Genomic DNA, 20,000 nt, shown 5'->3' with positions numbered 1-20,000 from the left:
GCCCGACGGCGATGGCGACGGGGTGGTTGTCATCGTCGATGCAATAGCAGCAGCAGCAGGACAGCCAGACAGGGTTGTAGCAGTTGCTGAATGCATCATTGCATGACAAGCGAAAGCAGGTGTCTGGTGGGTGTGTCTCGGTGTGTATTTGAGTGCATCCCGCTCGGGATCTACTCTTGTTTAGGATCAAATAGTCAGTACAAGGATCGATGACCCTAGTTCAACTGATCCGTCAATTAATGAATGTTCGATTGACTCGCGATACGACGCATGGCACTTGTGGTACAGTATGAATGCTGCTACTAATACGACTGAACTTCAATGAGAAGAAATGTCTTAAACAATTACCATACAATCGCGGCTCGCAATATTCTCCGCACAGATGACTGAAACCAGTTTTGTTTTTGCCGATCATTAAATATGTTCCCCAAACAATCGACAATCGAGGGACACACAAAAGATATTGATTATCCCCCTTTGGTCTCTTCCGCCCGACTATATGGTCGTGTTCTTTTAATTGCGTGGCAAGTCTCATAAACCTTCGTTGGCAAATGCAACGATTTCAAAAAAACTTAAAACTTTTATGCCAAATATGTAGTTCTTTAGCAACGCAGATCCTACCTAAGGAAGGGCTCAGAGCAATATTAGGTGGATTCAATGTTTTTGGTTTTAATCGATAAGATGTTTTTCTACAGTCATAGTAGTCGACTGATTTAAACAGCTAACTTATACCAATTTCATTTCAATTTAATACAATTTCGTTAGGCATTGCCTGATTTATTTATGTTATATTGTTTATCGAGATCGCGCTCAGCATCGTCGCCGATCTAATGATCATTTTCCATTGGCTTCAGGTTCTATAAGCCAGTCGGTTAGAACGTTGCTAGTTTCCTGTACATTTTAAAGTTAAAAAGTCGTAAGACCGTCATGGAGGTTTCAATAAACCCTTAAAGCAATATCCACCGATTAATATGCATGTGTACTGTATGCATATTCATTAAGTGGTTGTCATCATTACTCTAACTCCTACTTCACAAGACAATCAAGTCTGGCATCGGTAACTAAAATCAACTGTTAATGTCTTACTGATATCCTTCTGTAGAACTTTTCGCTCCAGCAATTCGGTCTTAACTCGGGCCGAGTATCGATCGCTTCCGGCAACTCACAGCTACCGGCCCAGCTCTTCACCACCATCGGCATCTACAAGGGTGAACGGGTGGCGATCAAAAAGGTGGCCAAAAAGAAGGTCTACATCACCTCAACGCTCCTGTGGGAGATCAAACAGGCACGCGACGTGAGCCACGAGAACACGGTTCGCTTCGTCGGTGCCTGTATCGATCTACCGCGTCCCACCATACTAATACTGACGGAATACTGCCCCAAAGGTAGCCTCAAGGATGTGCTCGAAAACGAAGCCATCCAACTGGATTGGAACTTCCGCATGTCCCTAATCCACGACATGGTCAAGGGCATGGCATACCTCCACAACAGTGACGTCGGTGTGCATGGGAAGCTGCGCTCCTGCAACTGCCTCATCGATGGACGCTTCGTGCTAAAGATCTCCGACTTTGGCCTACGTACACTGACCACACCGTCGGAGTTCGTCCGGGATCAAACCTACTACAACAGTAAGGCGCACCCACAACCTAGCACCCGATCTAACTGTTTTTGATAAGAATTGTACTTTGCAGAGCTGCTGTGGGTCGCGCCGGAGTTGCTGCACGCCACCGTCATACCGGGTACGCCGGCCACGCAGAAAGGTGACGTCTACTCGTTCGCCATCATCCTGGAGGAGATCGTGGTCCGCGGGGGACCGTACGAGACCGCACGCCAGTTCATGGACCCGCAAGCGATCATCGATCGCGTCGCGCTACACGAAAGCCCCCCTTTCCGACCGTTCGTGGGCCAGCGCGATTGTCCACCGGATCTGCTCGATCTGATGGAAAAGTGTTGGTCCGACAGTCCCGACGATAGACCGACGTTTTCCGGCATTCGCAGCAGCGTGCGGTTGATAATGAAGTCAGTAACGGCGCGATCAGGACAAAGCGTCCCCCTCTTTTATTGACGTTTCGTGTTTTCCATTTTGTAGGGGATTCTGCGAGAATCTGATGGACGATCTGCTGAGACGCATGGAGCAGTACGCGAACAATCTGGAGAGTCTGGTCGAGGAAAAGACCGAGGAACTGAGCATGGAGAAGCGAAGGACGGAGGAGCTGCTGTACCAGGTGCTACCGAGACCGGTCGCTCAGCAGCTCCTGGCAGGAGAGATGGTACAACCGGAGCAGTTCGAGTGCGTCACGATCTACTTTAGTGATATCGTGGGGTTTACCGCACTCTGCGCTCAAAGTCGTCCGATGGAGGTGGTCGACTTTCTAAACGATCTTTACAGCACGTTCGATCGCATCATCGGTTTCTACGATGTGTACAAGGTAGAGACGATCGGTGATGCGTATATGGTGGTGTCAGGGTTACCGGAGCGCAATGGACGCGATCATGCCCGAGAGATCGGACTGATGGCGCTCGCCATACTCGATGCTGTTAAATCGTTCACCATCAAACACAAACCGGACTATCAGCTGAAGATACGCATCGGTATTCACTCGGGACCGGTCTGTGCTGGTGTTGTAGGGCAGAAGATGCCTCATTACTGCCTGTTTGGTGATACCGTGAACACCGCTTCACGCATGGAATCCACGGGACATCGTAAGTGTTCCAAAGGAATTGGATAGGCGCCGTAACTAATATTCTCTTCCACGGTTTTTAGCTTTGAAGATTCATGTCTCAGATGCCGCCAAGCAGATCCTCGATAAGTTTGGAACGTTCCGTATGGAGCTGCGCGGTGATGTGGAGCTGAAGGGTAAAGGCATTGTCACAACCTATTGGTTGCTCGAATGTTCGGAACCGGATCCAAGGTAAGCGAACGCACAGCACACGCTTCTAAATAAACCTCAAAAAGCACTAAGACTCGTGATCTCTCCCCCGCAGACCACCAACACCGATGAGAAACTACAACGAGAACGAAGTACCGTTTCCGATACTGTTTCCTGCCATCGGGAAGTAGTAGTAGTAGTAGTAGTAGTGGTGGTCTCGCGCCAGTGTGCCCTTGTCGATGTGTGTTTCTGCAAACTCAGTGTCTTTCGCTTTTTCGTATAGAAATCGTAGCTTTTTTGGGGTCCCGTGTCCCGGGATCGGTCGGTCAATCAACCGCTGTGTCAATTGCAACAGTCCAGTAGCACAAATCAATGTACCGAATGTATGTAGCCTTTACTGTAATGTTATTACACCATCGGAACACCATCGCTTCCCTGAGGAAAAAAAACGCGGAACCACGGATGATGGTGAACGGGAACCAATGCGACTCTTACAGACCAACAATGTTTAGATGTATTTTGCTGTAAAACGAAGGAAAATAGAGAAATTGGTGCTGGTGCAGTGCCCAAACCAAACGGTCGGATGGTAGCATAATTCATTTTATAAGAAAGCTAAATCATATCACAATCTATGGCACAAATCTAAAGCCGCCAGCCAACTGGGACTGGGATTGAGATAATGAAACATGCCGCGAATTTTTAGTTTACAGTAACGGTCTTGTTTGCTGTGATTTACTTCTGTACGTATTTCGATTTCCTTTTATCACGTCGGAAATGGTTTGTCGAATAAATTTTGAGTTCCATTCAATTGGATGAGTTAACAAATTTTGTTAACAAAATGTATGTTTATTTCTTTTTGTTTTACATCATTCTTGTTGATTGCTCATTTTGTGTCACTATTGATCTTAGACTCGTAGAATAATTGTATTTTAATACAATTATAATACAACACAATTATACAATACAATAATACAATACGTAGAATAATTGTATTTTTTACAAATAAATTATTTTTAAACTTTCAAATTTAAACGCGAAATTTAATTATCGACTTTTTTTTAACTTATTAAGATTTAATTGATGCAATTGGCAAACGCGATATCAGAACCTAAATGAATAACCAATAAACAAGTTTTTTTAGTTTCAAACGTATTCACTTTTGGACAAAAAATGTGTTACTGACAATCGATTCAATTCGTAATTTAACAAACTTACAAATTATTAAATGATTTGATGCTTCCAAATTTGTTTTTTTATAACGTTCGTTCCATTCGAAAATTCACAGCCAGAGAAGGTAAAAGTGCTGAAAATTAATGAAATACTATGCGTCTCCATCGTCAGCTACCAGGCGCCTCCATCACCAAGCGTCTCCATCAAGCAATTCCGAGCTAAACTGTTTATAACAACAAGCCGAACGAAACAACTAAATTTCTTAAAGAAATACTTACAAAAAACCCACACACCTCACCCTGCTAAAACTTATCACAAATTCACCTCCCGCCGCTCCACAGACAACGCCGACAGTGGGGGGGGCCCACCGATGGTGCGTCTGTTTACATTCAACAAATACGAAGCTCGCCACTTGCTGCCAACGAAAATGTGTGTAGAATGCGATGTGCGATGCTCACACACCAAGTCTACCATCCAGGCAGACAAAAAACCGCATGGTCCCGTGGTCCGTTGGCCGAATGGAGGAGCAAAAGCCGCGAGTACCACGAACGGTTCGGTTCGGTTCTCTGTTTACAAACTCACTCACCGAAAACCACCGACAGCATCCCTTTCGCAAACAGCGAAAACGAGAGAGTGAGAGAGAGTGAGTGGCTTGATGTGCGCGCTCCCTATGGAGCACTCACCGCAACCGCAATCGTTGCCGAGGGAACCAGCTCGCCATCAGCTCGCCGCCAGCTCAGTTGCTCAGTTGCCTCTCGACATTCGACGCATGCAGGTCATCGCGTCGCGCATTTCTATCATCTGGAGACAGTGCGACACCAAAAACATCAAAAGCCCCCCCTTATGGTGACCGTGACTCGTGGGATTAGCGAACCGTCGGAGTGAAGTGCAGTGATGAGTGCGCGCTCTCTCTCGGGCTACTCCCCGATGCCACTAATTTTCAAAAAGCACTTCACTCACTCCCGGTTCCACTACGCTAATGGCTACCTTCCCCCCAGTTTTGTGCTTGCTGCAAAGTACTGCCTCCGTCAGTGAGTGTCCTCTGGTGGTTGGTGGTGCTGCTGCTGCTGGTGCCGTGTAGCTGGTTACGTGTGTTCTCCTGTTGAAGTCCTCTGCAGTGCACACTCGCTGCGTGTCGTCTAGTGGCCTGCTAGGGTGCTCCAGAAATCTCCCTCTGCAATCGGCTACTGCAATTGACGGTGTGCATTCGCATTCGGTGTCCTTGATGCAGTCGCAGTCACCATCGTCGTCGTCTAGTGTTAAGATGTGCAGATCTAGCAACCCGTGCAAAGTGCGACTGTGTCCGTTGATACCGGATCGTTCCGGCGCTTGCGAAGGAATGATTCAAAAATATTAAAATCTTCCTAGCACAAAAGGAAAGCACTCTACTTCCTGTCGTTTCCCGTCACGCGCCATCGGAGTGTCATGTTTCAGCTGCTGCTGCTGCTGCTGCTGCCGCTGCGCTTCAATACACTTGCCGTATCCGCCTTCGGGACCTTCAGTATGCTAAAGAAGTATGCTGCCACTAAGCCGGCAAAAAGTGCGCGGCCACGCATGAAAGAGGAAGGAAATTCGATTATCGTGTGAAAACTCACCACGGACCCCGGAAGTGCCGTCTGGGCTGTCTGTGCGCAACCGGATGCAGAGCTGTGATAAAACTAACCGAGCGAAAAACGGGTGCGAAAACGGGACATCTGGATCCCTCGTTCCTTCGTTCGTTTCACGTTCCTTATCCCCGTGTGAGGTATTAAAGTAAACTCACACGCTCGTCTGTGTGTGTGTGTGTGCACTCGGTGACCCGAAAAAGGAAAGGGAATGAAATCTGCACAGCAGGGAAGTGGCGAGGTTGGTGTGATTGCTAATCATGAGTTTATGATCACGCGGTGTCCCTACGGTTGAAGGCATCTGCTGGTGGTATCCCTTTTTCGTCCTAGTGGGACGGTCCCAGTGGGTGCGTAAAATTCCGTGGTCTTTGTGTGTGTGTATGCGTATCCGGTGTGTCACGTGTTGAACCTCCCCGCCCCACACCCCCGCCGGGTGGCCATTCTAACCGATGAAAGCGACAAAGATGCGCATGAAGTACGGGAAGCTGTTCATTTTCTTTATGATTTGCTTTAACCTGATCGTGTTTTACTACTCCTGGAAGTACTTCCTGACCAGTGGCCACTATCTGGCGGAATCGCTTAGCTCGGGCGGTCGACACAATGGGCCGGTGAGTTTGCTGCGACCGGAACCGGTCCCGCTGGTGAGCTACGAAAGCTCGTACCGTATCGGTGATCCCGGTGGTGCCACCTTCAATCGGTTGCGTCTCGGACAACCTACGGGTGAGCAGCTGGCTGCGGACACCGGTCAACGGCTAGGCAGCCAGCGAGATCGAGTGCAGGTGACCAACGGATATCTGCGCCGCAGTGTAACGTTCGTGTTTCGTGATTTCTATGACTTCGATAATGATCTGCTGCAATCGATCGGAAGCGTGACGAGCTTGATTCCGAACGTTAACGTGATGGTCATCGCACCGGAGCTACCCTATCCACCGCTTGACATCTTCAACCCGGCGTTGCAGCCGACACCAGCACCGCCACCACCACCATCACCATCTGGTAAGGCATCCGGGATGTCACAGGGACAGAGACGAAACCAGAGCGCACTGAACGCGAGTGTCAGTTGGTTCGCGGAGAATAGCAACGTGCGCTTCTTTAGCCTCGGGTACGATGTGACCAAATCACTCCGGGACACGTTCCCAATGCTACGCGTTACCACGCGGTACGTGCTGTTCATGCCGGACAGTGTCCGGTTGACCGGGAGAGCGCTACTGTCACGGGCGCTCCGCGAAATCGATACACCATCCGGTGAGGAGCTGCTACTGCAGCAGCATCAGCATCTGCTGTTGCGCCAAAATCAGCAACATCTGCGACAGCAGCAGCAGCAGGAACAGGATCGCCATCAGTACCACCAGCAGCAGCAGCAGCAGCAGCTGTTCGATCTGAATCGCAAACCGGAACGTCGCATCATTGCGATTCCGTTCGCCTCGAACCAACGGAATGCCGCCAACTGTGTCCAGCTGATGCTCGATCTACCGAACTGGACGCTCGAGTATGTCACCGGCAACGAAACGGAGAGCTGCGATATGGTAATTGAATTAATTAATCAACCGAATGCCATCCTCATCCCACATTTTGCGCCATTTCCTGCGCCTCGTGCCTATCATTATGCTCGTCACACGGCGGGCTGCTCGTGCTGCGTGCCGCGCATCGGTAATCGGGATCGGGAAAGTTCCGAAATCATGACGATGATGATGACAATGATGGTCACAAATCCCCCGCTGGCCCAATCGTACTTTCTCGGTCATATTCAATCATATATTTTGTCAGCCGCGGTATCGGCTTGAAATCAATCAAACGCGTGGCATAAAAAGGAACGCGGAGGGTAGCGAGCGACCGCTAGGACATAAAATCATATCTCCTCCCCAGAGGCCAGGAAGTGGGACGTCTGATTGAGAGGGTTTGATTTTTTTCTTCTCTTTTTTCCCAGCACCACGCGATGGCATATGCTTGTGTGGTGGTGCTTGAGGAGCGCCAGCGGATCCGTGGCGTGGCAAATCATTAGCGAATAGTCCTGGCGAATGTCGTATTGTGTGGGCCGCCTGGTCTATTTAGGTCACGTGGTCCACGTGTCGTGTTATTGATGGAATATGTAACGCTGGCCCGAACCGACGGTCTATAGGGCCTTAATAAAGCGTATTGTGTCCATCGTATCGCTGCTATTGACAATGACAAAGCCGCGGGCATACCACATGCGGGATAAGCCAATTCATTACATTTGTACAGGAAATAGGATGTAGATTACATAGGAACTTACACAGGAACTAATTCACCTAAAGCCATTTTTATTCAGCTAATACCAAACCACCATTTAACCATTTACCTTACCTTACCCTAAGAAATATTAAAAAAAGGTTTTTCGTTTTGAGTGAGTACTCTTAATTCCTTATTAAAGTATCGTAAAAAGGTTTTTCTTTTTGAGTGAGTATTCTTAAATCCTTATTAAAGTATCGTAAAAAGGGTTATCTTTTTGAGTGAATATTCTTAAATCCTTATTAAAGTATCGTATACGAAACGTACAGCACTCGCTTCAACTAGCTGATCTTTAATGTTATAGCTTATTTGGCAGATATGAAGTTTGATTCATTTTTGTAGTAACAATTTTTGTGGTTGTGTGGTGTGTAAGTAAGTCAGAAAATTCTATATAACAATGTTATGATAATTTTTTTTTAACATATATAATGACGGGCGAGCCGTATGTTTATTAACAATTAATAACAAAAATTGGGGTAGGACATTTCCTTCACTACCCATCGCCATATCTCGGGCTTGCTCGGTTATGATAATTAAATGATAAATTAAATGATAAATTAAATTTACAAATTGAATTATTATTTGCAAAAATTATTGTGTGATGCAATATTACATATTGAATCATTGAATATTAAAAACCAATTTTTAAAAAACATTGTGCTGACCTGGCAGTTTGGAAATTTATGAGAATTTTGTTAGTTCATTTATTTTTCAATATGTCCAACTCACATATTGAAGATGTTTCCATCTCTATGCGATATCGAATATCATTTTGCACTACATTTATGTAGGATCGATGTTTCTGATGTGGTTTCAACATTACGCTGTAGGTGTAAACACACTGCAGACAGCACAAACACAAATCCTGATTCCATGGAAGCTGGCACCACGTTACTAGTAGGAGAACCTTGAGGTACCTTCTAGGGACGGTGACACAGTCCGTTGTAAGAATAGAATAGCTAGACAACAGTGTTTTGGAGAGTATGTTCCCATGCCACCTCTCGTAGAATTATATATTTATTATTATCAATAGATAAATTCGTCCTTCTCAGACCTGTGTAGGGGTAAGAGGTGGGACTCATCATCATCATCATCATTATCATGATAAATGGCACATCTTGTGTTGATAGGAAGATAGTGGTACAATCTAAACAAACGATAACAATCATATTTTGATTGCAAAAGAGTACGAAATGGTATTCGTAGAATGCGCCTTCCATAGTGATTTGCTACACCGTTAGTAGGTTCATATAAAAGGTAGCAAATTTCTACTAAATGTTCATAAACTTCGACTACACAGTATCGCTGTGGGCGACTCTATCGATCATTTTCATTTTGATTAAACTGTAATCTTCATATAACAACCTTCCAAACGGTAAATGCAGTCACACAATAGCCTTTTCATGAGCAAAAAACCTTTTCATCAGTGACGCATCTTTCCCTATATTGTATCGCTTCAAACGAATTCCGAAAGCTTCTTGGAAATTGAAAACAATTTTATCCAGAAAAATGAAGACACAAACCCCAAAGGGATCCGGCTAAAAGGGTTCCGATAGCGAACCGTTTCGCTCTATTCACCATTTGCTGCAGCATCGTGCGCGAACGTGCGCATTGACTGGTCGAAATATAAAGATTTCGTCTCGCTCACACACACAGACCGTCACCGTCAATCCGGGGGGACAGCTGCGACAGCTGCCATCGGTGCTGGTGCATCGGGAATGGCGCTTCCCTGGATAGCTGCCAGTACTGCAGCTGTCCAAGGCGCTGTGCGTTCCGCTTGAAAGCACCGCTGCCTCTGCACTGCGCTTATCTGCGCTTCGTTTCTGAAGCTCCCTTTTTTTGTTTTTTGCCTCCCTGTGATGACTGCCAGCTTGATAACTTCATGAGCGAGCGAGCGGGCATCGCGGAACCCTCGCGACAAACTTTATCCCAGCAGGAAATCTTCATTTTCTCACCGATTCCGATCGATCGATCGGTCGCACTCTCTGGTGCGTGGAAAATTGAAGAAAGCGGAACCTCTAAAGCACCGGAAACGTCATCTTAAGACAATTGCTAATCGCGAACCGTGTGCTCGGCACTTTCCCGAACTCAAACCATCCATCGTTGGCATTCCATTCCGTTGGCAACGCAATACACTCGCTGCGCCCTCGCACACACACACACACTCGCACAATGGCCAATTTTATAGCACTTAATTCCTCACTTCCTCTATACCCAACTATACGTTGAGCTCTTGCATGCCTTGCCCTTCACGCCGAGAGTGGCACGATAAAATATGCAGCAACTTTTATGTCGCTCGACGCTTCCCGAACCGCCGATTCCCTGCTGGACTGCTGTGTGTGTGTGGGTGCAGTACCTCCTCTTCCCTATCGGTCTTGTAATCGTGTATTCCCTTCCCCCCTCTTTCTGGTCTTATCGTGATTTGTTTGCAGTTCAAGCAGAAGCATGCCATCCTGGTCGAGACGGAGCTGCTCAAGGAGATGCCGGACGCACTGGCGGCCCCATTCCCGGACGTGTTCTACCTACAGGCCAAGCTGGCAGGCGTTAAGGTAAGCTCGCAGAGTTCGCAGTTGCAGTTCCGAGGAAAATGATTTACTTTCCTTCCATTCACTTTCTTTCCTCCCAACATTGTACATTCGATTGCTTTCGCTGCCATTGTCGTTACTTCCCGTTTATTCCGGGAGAGAAACGTTTCCAGCAACACAAACACAAATACAGACGAGCACATCGTGTGGCTGATTGCGATTTGTACTACCGTTGAGTGGCATTAGCTTTTTCTCTAAAAGTGTAACCGACGTCGACGTTGGTCTAACAGCCAGCGAACGTTAAATCGTCCCGCTAACAGGTAACGAGTCCCGCTGGAGCAGTAGCAGTAGCAGTGGCGTGTTGCGTGAGTGGTTTCGATTTTTCCTAGGTCGTCCCTTTGGTCTCAAACCGATTAAACCCCGGTCGAGGTGCCCCGGTCTGTCACGTTGGCTCTGGCGACCAATTTATTGTCGCCACCAGAAGCGACCGAGGTGTTTGGCCTTCGCCGTTTATCACAATCTCGGTGTGCGTGTGTGTGTGTGTGAAGGCCTGGCACGGGGTTAGGCCGTACGATGGCTTTACGCATCTATTCCCGCAACTCCGGCATCCGGTAAGCTTCGTAACATTCCGGATTTCCCGTCGGTGTGCCGTCGGGAGCGGTGGATATGGTTGCTTGGCGCGGTCTGACGCCTATATGAACACTTCATCTCTTTTGCGTCCTTCCATCGGGCGACCTTTCAGTGACTCCGAAGGGACTTCAGCATCAGCACCGCATGCGTTGGTCTTTGTAGTGCGCACGACGGTATACCTGACGTGCGTGGCGCGTTGCTCGTCGCCCTGCCATGTGATGTGGGGTCATGTGATGAATTTTAAAACCCACGTCGACGATGCCGTTCGGTGACACGACTCCCTTTCTCCCACACACACTCACACACGCACACGCAAAGGATGAGCAGCTAAATATCAAGCCAATGTATATCGCGAACGACCAAACGTTGCCACCTCAAAGTCAAGGGGGGGAGGGCGACTCCTTAACCCCTCGGGATGCCTGTGCTTTCACATTCCTTCCTTTGGCGGGAGGGGCGTTAGCTTTAATGGAATGAAAATGGTGGCTCGGAACCGAATGCCCGGAGTTTTTTTTTTTGTTTTCATTTGGTCCGAGATAGTCTTTTGGACGTTTGTTTCATTTTCATTTCCTTTTCATCTTTGATTTGGCCGGCCGGTGATTCGATAACGTCGGAACGGTGGCGGCGGTGGCGGTGGCAGTGGCGATCCCAAAACCAACTTTTACGTGACCTGATTTTTTAGGGTGAGCACTAGGGGTGGGTAGGACGATAAGGTTGAGGTCTACCTTCCACTCTGCCACAAAAAAGGGGTGGAAAACCTTCAAAAAGTCCACCACTTTTTTCCCGCTTCAACGCACAGGTAAGGATGCACGGGGACGACGCCGAGGTAATCGACGACATTCGACGACCAAATACCAAATTCCCCGTGTGGTGGGCTTTTCGTTTTTCCTTTTTTTTTTTGCCTTCCATCGGAAAACGGGTATTCCGGTAAGCTTCTTGTCCAGTCCAGGGGCTTCTTCGCCCGGGAAACCGTCTGGCTAGACGTTCGATAAATTTGATTTCGAACCGACGAAATCGTTTCCACACACACATACAGCCCGCTCGAACGGAAATGAGGAGTTCTTTAAGGATTTCCGTTTCGGTTTTTTTTATGCTCTTCCAACTCCTACGCCTTTTTAGTTCTCTCCGCCGCCCAAAATGGGTTATTGTGAGCTCCGAACAAATTCGGAAGCAATGCCAGACCCGCATATTGGGACCATTTCTGGTGCCTTCGGACGTTACCAACTCCACCAATTGTTTGGTGGACAATCTTACAACGTTAAAACATGCTGCATACCTAGCGTCTAATAATGTATTGGGTACAAGAGCACCACTTCGAACAATGTGCCTTCGTATCCATCGCTAGGAACCCAGCAACAGGGTATGCCTTTATCGTCCCCTTTTTTTTTTTTTTTGATGGATTAAACTCGAAATGGATTCTACTTTGAAATCCCTTAGTATCGATTTGATCCTAACCGTAGCACTGCTATTCCTCGGTTCTTGTTATGAACAGGTGTTCAAAGAGTGAGAAACAACTCTTGTTCGGTTGTTTGGCAGGTTGTAACTAGATTGCGTTTGTCGCGCGATATTCGTAGTTTTAGCCAAGCAACCTTGTTTTGGTTTGCTTTGATTTACAGGGTGGCAACGTGCAAGTGCTATACTTAAATTTTGTCATAAAATGGAAACTATGTGATTTTTCACATATTTCTCATTTTTAACACAATGTCCTATCGCTATAGTTTAAATTTGATTGATTCATTCCAATTCTTTCGCATTTGTTTTTTATTACAGCCTCTAATCGCTTTCCAAAACTTTCGCCAGCCGCACGGACGTCTTCCTTCGGCATTTTGTCTCAAATTTTTACAAATCGTTTTTTTAACGTATTAAAGTCATATTCTTTGTGTCAACCAACTTCCCTAGCAAGTATCCCCATACTTAGAAATCGAGTGGGTTTAAATCTGAAGACGATACGGGCCATTCCGATGAGCTTTCAAAGCATGGCAAATTTTGCGCTCACCATGTCTGAACAGTCAATGCCTTATGCGCAGGTGTTGAAGTCTGTTGGAAACAAAAATCTATTTTTCCTTGTATTTTCTACGCACAAGGAATCAAATGAAGCTTGAGAACGAACTCCAAATAATATTTTTTGTGGATTTTTACGACTTTATCAATAAATAACAGTGGGAATTTTCATTCTTTTAATATGACGCTCCATACCGTCACATATGAGCCATTTTGATATCGCTCTGCACCATTTTTATCGGTTGGAATACCGCGAAAAGATACACTATGCACGCAATCATTTTGCTTGTTCAAAGTAGCCTCCAAAGTCTTTTGTTGCCGCCTGAAAAAATATGTTGTGAGCAGCGTGCGTCTTCAGCAGCATCCGAGATCTAGCAAACTTATCGGCGACGTTTTTGAAAGACAACCCATGAATCCTCTGCTTCTTGAAAGGACTATTTCTAAGGAATTTTTTAATATATTTTGCATGCAGGTGTGACTCATTTTCATGCCATGCGCCATTTTTCTTTCCGATCGTTCCGGATTTCGTCGTATACGATCCATCACCGCATAAATTGCCGTTAGAGTTCGTACAGTCCGTTTTTTCACCGGTTTCTATTTGGGGACAACCATATCACTATATTTGAATCGTTTGATGATTCTGTACGCACATAATCTGCTCAAATTCTGATTGTCACATCATTCTCTTATTTGAATGTTGATGAGGTTTTGAAGATACAACATTCTGATTTGTTCGCTACAAGAATCCATTACAATTTTTGGGTGAACAATACTCAAACCCAGTAGTAAATATACTGCTCTTTCAAACTGTAAACCAAGATCTGAATTATAGCTGTCCGAATTAGTACACGGGGCCCTGGAATAAGTGTGTCACTTTCACGTTGCCACCCTGTAGAAAGTACTGTTTATTTTTAAATAAGCATTCAAATACAGCAATGGAACTTGTCAGAAATGACAAAGTGTAGGAGTCGTTACCGAACGTTAATTTATTCAAGAACGTTATGCGACAGAAAGGTATAAAAAATGGGCGCGAAGCTCCTACTGAGAGAAGTTAAGGATTCAAGAAGCGAAAAGACACTAAATTTGTAGTGTCCCAATATATCTCGGAGTGCCTGAATAGGTCGCCTGAATAGGCCGCTCCAAAAGCTAACAAATTGATTACTCTGTTGCAATTTGCAACAGAACTGATAGCATATGATTTATTTTACATCGAGACATTACAATACCATACTTTTAAAACCTTTGTTTTACTATTATTAACAACTCTCATTATATTATTTAATTTATAAGTTTGTGCTTGCTCTTACGAAAACATTGATTTTATAATATCAATATGTTGTACATGACGAGAGTCTTGCTCCAAACCCCAAATTATCACACTATTTTTTCCTGATAATGTTTATCGCACTTGTTTCACGTTCTTGATATACAATCATTTTGGTCTTGGTTGTCCTTTAAAAGCCGTATTTTTATTACAATACCAATCGATCAAACGCAAATCTAATGCGTTGAAAACATTTATTTGCTTTCTGCCGAATCGTGAGGATCAATAACTTTTACATGGACTTCATATTTCCTTTTCCGTTGGATTAGCAGTCCTTTATGACCCTCTCCGAGAGAGAGAGAGATGAAGCCAAGTGCCATTTACAGGATATTCGAATCGGTATCAGAGGGAAACCAAAATGGCTGATTCCGGAATGGTGGCGATGAACATGATTTACGACGCGTTGGCCCCGGGAATACACCACCAAGAAGTCAAGTGAACCAATTCCTGATCTTCAAAGTTACACATCATCATCATCATCATCATCATCATCATCATCATCGGCATCATCTTTGCTATCACCGTTGAGCAGTCGAGTGAGCCGCACGACGACTAACCAAACGTCAAGCCATCAAGTCCTAAAAACTCGTCCAACTTTAAGGACGCATCCCGCCAACCAACCGCTTCTAATGCCTGTCCAAATACAACTTACGCACTTGTACCCGCGATTACACCGCCAACGTGACAGGCAACCAACCAACCAACCAACCGGTGCTCCGCTCTCTTCGCGGATCGGTTTGCCGCTCGGCCGGTGGGTGACGTGTACTCCAAGAAGAAGAAGCATCCCCCCAAAAACCCGCCAGCAGCCAGCGGGACCCGGTATTATGAAGATAAATATTTGAGTTTTACGATGTCAGCGTCGGCTCCGCTGAGTTCACCCACCTTCCGGACCACCATCACCACCACTCGTGGTTCCAGCGATCCAGTGCGACCTTGTCGATTCCGCGAACGAGCCTCCTTTACGGAGTTATTTCTGATTTTCTCTTCCGCCCGCTATTTATGTACTGGAAATACATTACCGCGTGGAGGCCGGAGAGCGAAGAGCATGGTATGTACGGAATGGAATGGAATGGAATGAGAAGGAAATAATAACAACAACAATCCACTGGCAGCAGCAGCATCGTCTGCTTGCTTTAAGCCCTGGCCAAGCCTCTTTGAAAAAAAAGAGAAAAAAAGGCAAACCCCTCAGGTGAGCATATTGTCCGGGGGGGGGGGGGGGGGGGGGGAGGTGGTCGGGCGTAATGTGTACGCAATGTGAGGATAATGCCGAGTCAGTCCGCCAGCCCGAAACGGCCTGGGCCACGGGTAAACAGTGTTTTTGTCAAACAATTGTTAATGAAAAAACCGCTCAACCGAATACCCTCTCACCGGACCGGTGGTAGGCTGGCAGGCTGGCTGGCTGGCTGTCTGTCCTCTCCATACCGGAGGTGATGCTCACCACTCCACCAATGGTAGGCCGTTTGGCCATTTTGTTGCTTCAGTCCACTTCAGTGAGTAATGAGACTTTGCTTTAAAGATTCGTTTCAATTCACGTGTAATCCTTGGCACAGCGACGGCATTAGGACACTCGCTGGCAAGCAGCACCACCACCAAGGTCCAAGGCCTTGTGTCTTGTGCAAGCAAACAACTTCAAATTATGCTTACTCAACGGAACCGTAAGCACCAGTACGCACGAATTAACAATTGTTTCTGGGGGCCCGGCGACGATGGGTCCCGTACCGAACCCAAACTTTAATGGCGATTAAAGTGTGGTGCCCACCCTCCTCAACTGGGCGACCGTCGGAGCACCGGGAACGGAAGTTTTTCAAGAATTTAATTTCACTAACGACCGCTTTGTTTCAGCCGTTTATGGGGGAGTTTGATTGTGGAGAAGGGGCCCGCCAGAGAAGAGCGTCTCTGTCTTAACTGTTCCTTTTTTTATATCTTCAAGTGAAACACACACACACACACACACACACACACACACACACACACACGCGCGCGCGCGCGTATTACGCCATGCGCCGCATACCACCCGCATAGAAGATGCATGTGTGGATGATGTGGGTGGTGCTTGAAATTGAATTGCAAATGCCCATCGCATACGCTAGGCCGTAAGAAAGCGGTTGGTCGGTGGCCTATGGTGGCGCCGGCGAATCATTTGCTCTATGTAAATCAAGCAATTTGGGCGTAATGGCTAGCGAGTGAGTGACGCTGTGTTTGTGCTCAGAAATGGGGTCAAGTGCAGAAATTGTGGCTCCGAGACTTGCCTGGTTGCCGGCAAGATTCCCTCACCAGGGCGCCACCAGGCAGCGATAACAAACAACGAAGCGTGTAAGATGAATGGTTATGTAGGGAAAATTTGAATTTTATTATCCATACCATTATCCCATACCTTTCATTCCATTTCCTTTAGAAGTGCTCCAAGGTATGGTGGAAGAGAAAAAGATGCAAAGAATGAAATTTGCACAATGCACACGAGTGAAATAACTTTTTTAAAGATAATTATAGCTTTAATAGATAACAATAGTTTCTCTGTCAACCTAATTTATGTTTGGAATCTTTAATACATTAAAGCTGTTCATTTCAAAATGATTACAATAATTGCAGTTTGTTCATCGCATAATTGCCTCAATCGAATTGATTATAGGAACGTAAATCATTAAGTAGAATACAAGTGAAGTTGAAATAGACGTATGCTTATCAGCAACTCTTAAAACCAAATTAATGCAAGAAAATCACCATCAGCATAGAAAAAATCTGCTGAATGCTTAATGTACATCTAGGACTAGCTTCTAACAATGATGTTACACGGTATCATTGATGAGCAGGATGGTACCATCAAGTTCATGATTAGACAAAGCTGATTGGCCACAGAATGTCACAATCACTAACAATGCTACACTAGACTATAGTGTTCTTTCAAAGGGAATACAGATTGGTTGCGTATGATGGATGGTGTGTTGCTGAAACAGATTAGTGCGAACCATCATCGCATTCCATTACCCCATTCAATGACGCTGATAAGTCTCTGCTGCGCTCCTTTATATCAAAGAGCAAAAAGCTCAGTGTGCAGTTGAAACGTACGATAGGAATTTCACTAATGAATTCTCTCGAATCTCATTCCTAGTCTATCTCAACTTCTATAGAGAGTACGTACCGGCATGCCGAAGTATTTATAATGGAGTAACTTGAATGGCATTCCTGTTTTTGTTCGTTCTATAAAGGCATTTCATACAAAGGATTCTACACTATTGTGTCCCATATTGTTGGCTGCTTATCAGTTGCACTTTTCCAATGCATCTTCACGATAATGCAAACAAAAGACCAACAATCCTCCATTGAGCTTTTATGTTTTAATATTAAAAGAAACGGATGAGTTTTAAAGCGTTCTATTAGCCCAGTATGTGCCATAATGGTTTCTAGTGTTAAGACAAACTTAATAGCATTATTGTTTTTCATTTACTATTTTCCAGAGCAGAATTCCCGTAATCGCAAATTAATTTCTTCAACTATTGGCGTTCAAAATTATGAAATACCCAACCAATGATGTTACTGAGAAATTTGCAAAAGGCTTAGGACTGATTGATGTTTCTTCCTTCTACCCTCTCATAATGATATCATCATAATTGTGCTCTGCTTTAAAACCTTTTTAATTACGGTAAAGCATTCACTCCAACACATCTAATCAATTTTCCGACTCCAAACAACTCATCACACTGATGTCCATCGGGTCACTGTGGGTCGCTGACGCAGTCGCAGCGCAGAATTCAAACCAGCTCTCCCCTAGAACTCCCAAAATTCAACCCAAATCATTAGTCGTCTCTACAACCGTCCGGACAAATAAGGCTTCCGGGCGGGGCCGAGAACCACATTAGAAGTTATGCGAAAACTAATTCTTTCCCTCGGACCGTAATAATGTTATGAATTTATAATCACCATTTTCCCAAGCCACCGGACCCCTGGAACCGTCCGCTCTGACCGTGCAGAAAGAAACGAAAGCATTTTTCCGTAGGCCTAGGCCGTATTTGCGTGATAGCAGTGATGGAATGGAAATTGGTGGGACCGAATGCGACCGAAAAAGGATCGGTCGGTCCGACCCGACGGAATATAAGCAATTTGCATTGATGCCCCCTGCCCCGGAGCCGGCTAGACATGTTCGTTTGCGTGCGTTTCATTTCCTTTCTTCGGTCGGACGCAAACACACCTACAAATGGAAGAAAACTCTCATTTTCTTTCTCTCAACACAACCAAAAAAAAAAAACAACCACTCGCTTTCACCCGGAAGGATCGTGTTCCACTGGCACAGTGTTTCATGAAAACTGCAACGCCAGCAGCAGCCCCCATGTGCGGTCCCATCATTTGCTCCCCCCCCCCCTTTCTGCCGGTCGCCTTCGTTTTTGGGGGCACCGAAACCGGGCCGAAACCGATTGTCTGAGTTTCGGCAAAGGGAAAACGGTGCAAAACGGCGGCCACGCCACGCCACGCCAGCACCGCCGGCAAGATCCACCGACATCGTTCGAATATTGCTTCCGGAATGGAAATGAGATTGTTTGTTGGTTCTATCGTCCTCCTATCGTCCTCCTATCGTGCATCCTTTCAACGGCTGCCACTGTGCGCCTGGCAGCCATTTCATTCCACCGCTCAAACGCACGCGTTGTTCCCAATCTTCCTCGTTTCGTAGATATTGCAATCACTTCACTCACTCACTCACCTCACCGTCTCTATTTCTCTTTATTCCACGTTGTCCATATATCCATCGGAACGGGCAGAAAGTGCTACTGAACGCTCCGCTGCAGGATGGCAAAAAGCTGTTCACGTCCTACCACACGAAAACGAAGCGCCGAAACCAGCGCAAGGAGCAATTCAAGGCCCTGTACCGGCGCCTGCAGGTGAAGAAAGTGATCCGCAAGAACTATCTGTACGATAAATCGAACCGCGGTACGGGATCCATCGGTACCGGGCCGCTGGCCGGCGGTGGCGGTCCGGCGGGCGGTATGGCGGGCGGTCGTCGAAAATACATCAAGAGCTACGAGCACAACAACCAAACGATCTCGCTGCTCACGGAGATAACGTTCTATGGGTGCGAGAAGCAGACGAAAAGCTGCATCGGACAGGTGCACAATGGCCGCCCGTTCTATCGGTACGTCGGGCGCCACACACCACCCTGCTGCATGGAGAAACTGAAGGCCACCTTCCGGCATGTGGTGGACGAGTTCGAGAATGTCGGCATTCGGTACTGGTTGGATAACTACGCGCTCAAGAACGCCATCGAGCAGAAGACCCTTTCGGTCGATGCGTACGAAATCGATCTCAGCTTCAATGCCGACGACATCCAGCGTTCGGTGGCACTGCGGAAGGCCCAAATCAAACCGTACACCGACGAGGAGGGTTTCCACTGGCTCAAGGCAACCGATGGTCACTACTTCCGCGTGCAGTTCTCCAAGGCGAACACCATCGCCATCAATCTGCTACCGTTCGATCTATCGAATGGGGAGCTGGTGCGACCGAACGGGTTCTACGGGTGGAAAGCGCGCAAGTTCTCCGTCGAGTTTCTGCACCCGATGTCGACGGTGCTGTTCCTGGGCAAACCCATCATGTGCCCGAACAATGTGATAGAGTACCTGGAGGTGAAGAATGTTAAGTAAAG

The 20,000-nt window shown here is 46.4% G+C and overlaps 2 protein-coding genes across 2 annotated transcripts in view; both read left to right on the top strand.

Annotated features, from left to right (window-relative positions):
- The window catches only part of LOC125951747 (atrial natriuretic peptide receptor 1), an 11,177-nt gene extending 8,074 nt beyond the window's left edge, over positions 1 to 3,103 (top strand). Inside the window, exons 11-15 of the mRNA XM_049680754.1 lie at positions 1,103 to 1,628; positions 1,692 to 2,019; positions 2,090 to 2,703; positions 2,765 to 2,912; positions 2,986 to 3,103. Coding sequence (XP_049536711.1) covers positions 1,103 to 1,628; positions 1,692 to 2,019; positions 2,090 to 2,703; positions 2,765 to 2,912; positions 2,986 to 3,061 — 1,692 coding nt within the window. The 3' untranslated portion in view covers positions 3,062 to 3,103. The remainder of the gene's footprint in view (positions 1 to 1,102; positions 1,629 to 1,691; positions 2,020 to 2,089; positions 2,704 to 2,764; positions 2,913 to 2,985) is intronic.
- Positions 3,104 to 6,093: 2,990 nt separating this feature from the next.
- LOC125951731 (uncharacterized) lies at positions 6,094 to 20,000 on the top strand. Its single transcript, XM_049680733.1, has 3 exons — positions 6,094 to 7,170; positions 10,327 to 10,443; positions 19,123 to 20,000. Exons 1-3 carry the CDS (start codon positions 6,094 to 6,096, stop codon positions 19,996 to 19,998), a joined length of 2,070 nt encoding a protein of 689 aa, XP_049536690.1. The 3' UTR covers positions 19,999 to 20,000.

The sequence above is a fragment of the Anopheles darlingi genome, chromosome 2 (genome assembly GCF_943734745.1).
Source record: "Anopheles darlingi chromosome 2, idAnoDarlMG_H_01, whole genome shotgun sequence".
Lineage (NCBI taxonomy): Eukaryota > Metazoa > Arthropoda > Insecta > Diptera > Culicidae > Anopheles > Anopheles darlingi.
The sequence above is the reverse complement of the archived record's forward strand: the minus strand, read 5'-3'. Positions and strand labels throughout refer to the sequence as shown.